General features: G+C 29.9%; 1 protein-coding gene and 1 long non-coding RNA gene across 2 annotated transcripts; one reads left to right on the top strand and one right to left on the bottom strand.

Annotated features, from left to right (window-relative positions):
- Positions 1-718: 718 nt before the first annotated feature.
- LOC107961201 (probable RNA-binding protein ARP1) lies at positions 719-3,509 on the top strand. The gene is made up of 6 exons (XM_016897404.2): positions 719-1,018; positions 1,119-1,263; positions 1,763-1,886; positions 1,981-2,023; positions 2,577-2,794; positions 3,225-3,509. The coding sequence occupies exons 1-5, from the start codon at positions 836-838 to the stop codon at positions 2,787-2,789; spliced, it is 708 nt and encodes a 235-aa protein (XP_016752893.1). The 5' UTR covers positions 719-835; the 3' UTR covers positions 2,790-2,794; positions 3,225-3,509.
- A 1,506-nt stretch (positions 3,510-5,015) lies between these two features.
- On the bottom strand, positions 5,016-5,823 carry LOC121229109 (uncharacterized). Its single transcript, XR_005926645.1, has 2 exons — positions 5,617-5,823; positions 5,016-5,391 (listed from the first exon to the last, which is right to left on the bottom strand). It is a non-coding gene; the product is annotated as an uncharacterized lncRNA (long non-coding RNA).
- Between the last annotated feature and the right edge of the window lie 423 nt (positions 5,824-6,246).

The following is a 6,246-nucleotide window of genomic DNA, read 5'->3' as shown; positions in this document are numbered from 1 at the left end:
TTCAATGATTCAATCTTTACCGATTAGATCTAAGATAAAACTTTGAATTTCACATATATATTGTCTTCTATTTTCGCATAATTTTATTTTAAAAAATTCTAATAATTTCAACGATCATTAAAGACTGAATTTTTAAAATTTATTAAGTATAAATATTAAAATTGCATAATGATAAAATTAGCCCTTAATGTTTATTTTTTTGTTAATTTGATCCTTATTCCTTTTTTGAGCTAAAATTGGCGCTCAACATTTTAAAAAGAATCAAATTTGACCATCAACCTTTCAAAAAGAGTTGATTTTTTTAACAAAAATACTGACTAAAACGTTAAATTTTTAAATATGGTAGCCTGTATAGCAATTGACGTGTAGTTCATGCTTTTTTTTTAAATTTTTATGAACTATTTAATATTTTAGTCAACATTTTTGTTTGAAAAAAAGTAATTTGACTCTTTTTTAAAAGGTTAAAGGTCAAGTTTAGCTAAAAAAAAAATAATGGCCAAATTGACAAAAGATGTAAATATTGAGGGCTAAATTCATCATTACACCTATTAAAAATATCAATTAAAGAACATGCACTAAATCAACATCTTACGTACAGTACATGGACTAATAGTAAATTTTAACCTTTTATTTTTTAAAATAATAAATGGAACCTTACGGCCTGGACATGAGCAGGCTATCTTCTTCCTCTTTATATTCTCCCCTTTCCCACCCTACTCTGTTCTTATTTCTTTTCCCTTCATTTTTACGCTGCAAAAACCTCATATATTTTCGCTGTTTTTTTTTTGTTCATTTAAGATAGTTTTTTTTTTTTAAAGTTGCGGGGAAAGCGGCGATGAAAATGAGCAATAATGTAGGGCAATTCGGTGATACAACATTAACCAAAGTTTTCGTGGGAGGTTTAGCGTGGGAAACTCCTCAAGAAGCCATGAGAGAGCATTTTGAGAAATATGGTGAGATCCTTGAAGCTGTCATTATTTCTGATAAAATCACTGGCAGATCCAAAGGTTATGGATTCGTAAGTTCCTCTTTTTCGTTCAATCGCAATGCACTCGTTACTCTTGATTTCTACCGATTCCTCTCCTTTTAATTTTGTTTTCCGTTTTTGTTCTTAAAAGGTTACTTTTAAGGATGCTGAAGCTGCAAAGAAGGCTTGCGAGGACGCTGCTCCTATCATTAACGGCCGTCGTGCCAACTGTAACATCGCCTCCCTCGGTGCTCGCCGCCCGAGGTCCGCCTCCTCTGCTCCTCCGCCGCAACAAGGTATTTTTTTGAACAAACCGGATCATTATTATTTATAGACGGATCATTATTTATTAAATAACAATATATTGAAATAAATATTTTTTACACATATTTTATAATTATATTTGTATATATGTGTTCATCCAACCACATCTGAAGTGATAAAAAAAACTTGTACTTAAGTCTTAATTATGTTAATTTTGTATTCGGTTTCTAGATAACCTTTTCACCCTTATAAAAAATAATTATTATTATGTTTATATATTTTAAATTAAATTTAAATAAAAACTAACTATTAAACAGTAATTATAATAATAATTATTATGTTTATATATTTTAAATTTAATTTAAATAAAAACTAACTATTAAACAGTAATTATATATTTAAAAAATTAAACATATAGGTATGTGATGTATCAAGAGAACAACAAATGGCATTTGGAAAAATATAGTGATGGCATTTTTTGTAAATATGAGCATCATGGGGTTCTAATCTTTGGGGGTATTGACAATGAAGGGTCAAACGTTGGACCGAGGGCCACGCCAGTTGCTCCAGCCAATCAGGTGCAGTGGTATTACCCGGCTGGGGCAGCAGCACCGCCGTTTCACCATCAGCACCATCAGGCCGTTCCTTTTTACGGGTATGCTATTGATACATTGACTTTATTGAAGCTGCATGGTAAGAAAGGTGGATTTTTCCTTACCTTTTATTTTCCCTTTTTTAACACTTTTCAGGTACTCTCCTACCTACGTTGCCACAAACATCAGCTACAACCATGTAAGAGCTCATAAATCTATTGAAATTGGAAAATTACCTTCATAAATGTTGTATTAAATAAATACCTTTTGAAATATATAAAAATATAAAAAATAATTTTCATATTGATATTTATATATTGTTAGATTTAAATATAAAAATATATTTTTATTAACCAAATCGTAATGCAAATCAAATCATATCAATTTTTATGAACATCCATCAAAATTTTAAAATCATATCAATTTTTATGAACATCCATCAAAATTTTAAAATTTAATTGAATTGGATCTAATATGAGTCACTTATTCAAATAGTATAAACATGTTAACATGTCTAATTCTCACCATCTATCACTACTTCTTACTGTATTATTACTATTTCTCATAATATGCACAGAATTAAGTTGACGAATAAAGGTATATAAAAATACCATCCTTCCAAAATGAATAGTTTTAAAAAAAAAAACATAATTGATATTTGTACCATAACATAAATTTGCCAAAATTTATTGCTTTTTTTTTGTTTTTTTTCGTAGTCTTAATAAAATGTGGTGTATGATTGGTGCAAACAGAAGCTAAGCTACAATGGAGGATCCTACATGAATGGGCATTTGTCTCAAGTATATCCAGCAGGGCAAGCTATTGTAGGTGCCAACACATTGATGCCAGTGTACCCTTTTTATCACTACCATCAATCACAAATATTGGGATTTCCATCATCACCAGCATCAGCCGCTCACACCTTCCCATCACCAACAGCATGGCCCATCAGCAATTGCTCCTAGTTCAGGTAACACCCAGTGATCCTCCATGATGGTGACTCACATGGTAACATGGCTTACCTTCACCTTTTCATTTTAATTATTTTCTAAATTAAGTGTGAGGCCTTATGGAAATAAATCATTGTGTCATGTGAGAAAACCCCACTGCCCAACTGGCTCTTTGAGGGAACCCATGTGCTAGGGTGTTGGGGTTTAATTTTTTTGAACCAAATTGTTGTTAGATTTGTCTTAATGTTTATAAATATTATCTGTCCCTAATTTTTAAATTGTATAAATATTAACATTGACATAAATTTCTTTAAACATATCTGAAAGAGTACATGTTGTCGTGTTAATTTCGTTTATGAAATTAATTTTTTTTCTCAATATAAATTGTATTTCTTTTTTAATGATATTATGGAGACCATTTATATATTAATTTATTTACTTGCCAAATAGGTAGAATTGGAGGAGGTGGTGAAAGTTTTAAGAAGGTTGGGTGAAGAAAGATGGAAATCTGGCAGCGACATTATTCTCTGATATTTTTCCCCTTTTTTTCAATATGTATTTAAGTAATATTTATTTTATTAATATTTTTATTCTTAGATGTTTGATAAAATTCTTTCGTTCTCTTTGATTTATTTAACATCTAAGTTTGAGTCCTTTGAACCATTAGAGAAAAAAATGTAATAAAATCATGTAGTTTTTAATTGATTGCCCATATCTTATGGGTTTTTATTTTTAAAATTATTACTAGATTACCTCTCTTAAATTATTATTATTATTATTATTATTATTAACTAGTATGGATGCACTTACTTAATTTTGGATTATTTTTTTATGCAATATAGTTTTAAACTCACACACATATATCACACAAGCAAATTTCTGGATCAAACCTTAATAATGTGTACGAGTGAACTCTCTTGGGCCTAATTCTCGAGTTCTTTTCTTTCTTTCCTTTTATAATTGATACCCAACCATGGAGGACAGGATAATTTTGGGTTACATTATAAAGTAAAATTTTGAAAATTAAAAATATTTTAAAATCTATATAGTCTTAATACATTTGAAGTTTAGTCTATACTTTTTATTTTCAGAAATGTAGTTTCTTTATTTTTCGTATTTAAAACTAAAATTTAGTTGTTAACGCTGTTGAATTTTTCTAAAAAGATTAGACTTGCTCATGGCCAAGCTACTCGTCTAGGCTTAAAGGTTTACTCAAATTTTGAGCCCAAAAAATGGACTTGGGAAAAAATATCCGTTTAAAATATGAGTCAAGCTCGAGTTTAAATATTCAATGTCCAAGTCTAGAATATTTTTTAAATTTATAATATTTTATATTATATTATTTTTATATATTATATAATTTATAACACATAAAAGATAAATTTATAATATATATATAATAATGCTATAATGTACACTTTAAAAAATGTTAAAGATAATTATAAAAATATTTAATAAATAAAAATGTATAAATTATTAAATATTAAATTAAAATAATATAAGTATAGTTTTACATTTTTTTAAAATAATATAAACAAACTTAAAATGGACTTGAGTTAGCCATTTATAAATATGGATTAGCTTGGGCAAATTTATAGGCCCATATATTACCGGTCAAGTCAGGTCAAGCTTGGGCAAGCACAAAGTTTTAATACTTAATCATACATAACCTATGAACACATTTATATTAGATATAGATTATTTTAGGTCAAATTATGATTCTGGTCCCACTACTATGTTTAAATTTAAAATTTATTATCTATACTTTAGTTTAACAAAATATGATTCATGTACTTTTATAATATCATTAATTAGTTCAAATAATTAACCCTTCATTATTTCAGTTAAAATACTAAGGTCAATTTTTTTTAAAAAAAATATTCATTCCAAAAATTGTTTTTTTTTGTGTGTATGTGCATGCTGAAAAGTTTTATTTTTATTTTTATTTTTATTTTTTTTAAATCACATCAGCTGTAACACTCCCAATTACATCCCTCCGCAAAGCCATTTTACTTTAAAATACATCCCTCCATTTCTCCTCTTTAATGTGGTTCACTAGCACCAAAGGAGGACTTAACAACGAGGACTTTACATTCCCTTTCGAATTTTAAAATCTCATGGTTTACCATCACAAGAAGATACATCCTTCATTCAATCACACTCACCAACTATTATGTAATTACTAAAAAATGCAACCAAAAAAGGGGTTGGCCTAACATAAATCATACACCACACCATCAATTGAAGGTTAATTCATGGTAACATTAGTATTGAAAGGTTGCGTTGTGGGCAGCCTAAGAAGACTCGCAACACTTGGCTTAATTGCTGTAACATATCACATTCGGAGGCTGATTCGGACAGCATCAATAATACAATATTTAGACATCATTAACAATGCAATATTCGAACAACATCAATACCACAATCAGACAGCATAAACAGGGCAGCAATTAACAATACCAACAAGGTAAAATTCGGACAGTAATTTAACAGTTTCAGCAATTATCAAACACAAGAAAATAAAAGTTCAAGGAAAACTCACCAAGGTTCCCAACACCGATTCTACCTATTCAATTTGCTACTCCCCTTCCGCTACAGCCTTCTCCCACCTTGTTAGCTAAATAAAATCAACCCCAAAGTTACAAAAATGGAGTATAACAACACAAGCATTCACTAAAGTCTTTTAACACAAGTGAGAAACTCTTCATCTACAAGACATGCAACATTTACAACTAGAAAAAAAACTCCTCTTCTCCCACACATTCTCTCAAGCTCAATTCAACAATGCAACCAGAATTTGTCAACGAAAAGCTATGGGCAAGGGAGAGCTTAGAAGAGTTACCCTTCTACTTGAAAATTTCAACTTATAAGCAAACAAATTTCATGGTTTTCCACTACATGCAGCCGACCTCTCCTCTCTAGCTTCATTTGAAAGAGACAAGGAAGCAAGATATAAAAATAAAAGTTGAAGTCTTTCTTTCTTACTTTCCGTCCATTTCCCCATCCTTTACCCATCATAAAATGAAATTTAGCCAATCAACAAATCTTAGCCGGCCACCAACCGTGAGACATGCACACACACTTCCACTATCTATTACTATATAATATATATTATTTTATTTCATTACACACAAACATCATGATTCTATCCCCATCTAACTGTCTGGTTAAGTTCTAAAAAGAATTACTTTTAACGAAGTCATTTTACTACAACTAGTTGACCGGCCACCATGCTATTGATTTAGGGTCCATATTCACATTCCATAAGGATTTATAATATGCGGAATTGGCTATAGAGTTGATTCGAAATTAAAACCGTCCCAACTTTTCGCATAAGAAACGGGTTCAACAAAGTCCTCCCCGATACTATCGGTCACAACTAACTACAACAAATTTATTTCTCGTAACATCTAAATACTTGGGTTCAGCAACACCCAAAATTTAAAGTAGGAAAACATCATCATTTTAATTG

The sequence above is a fragment of the Gossypium hirsutum genome, chromosome A05 (genome assembly GCF_007990345.1).
Source record: "Gossypium hirsutum isolate 1008001.06 chromosome A05, Gossypium_hirsutum_v2.1, whole genome shotgun sequence".
In the NCBI taxonomy this organism is placed as follows: Eukaryota; Viridiplantae; Streptophyta; class Magnoliopsida; order Malvales; family Malvaceae; genus Gossypium; species Gossypium hirsutum.
Note: the sequence above shows the minus strand (reverse complement) of the source record. Positions and strands in the feature narration are given on the sequence as shown.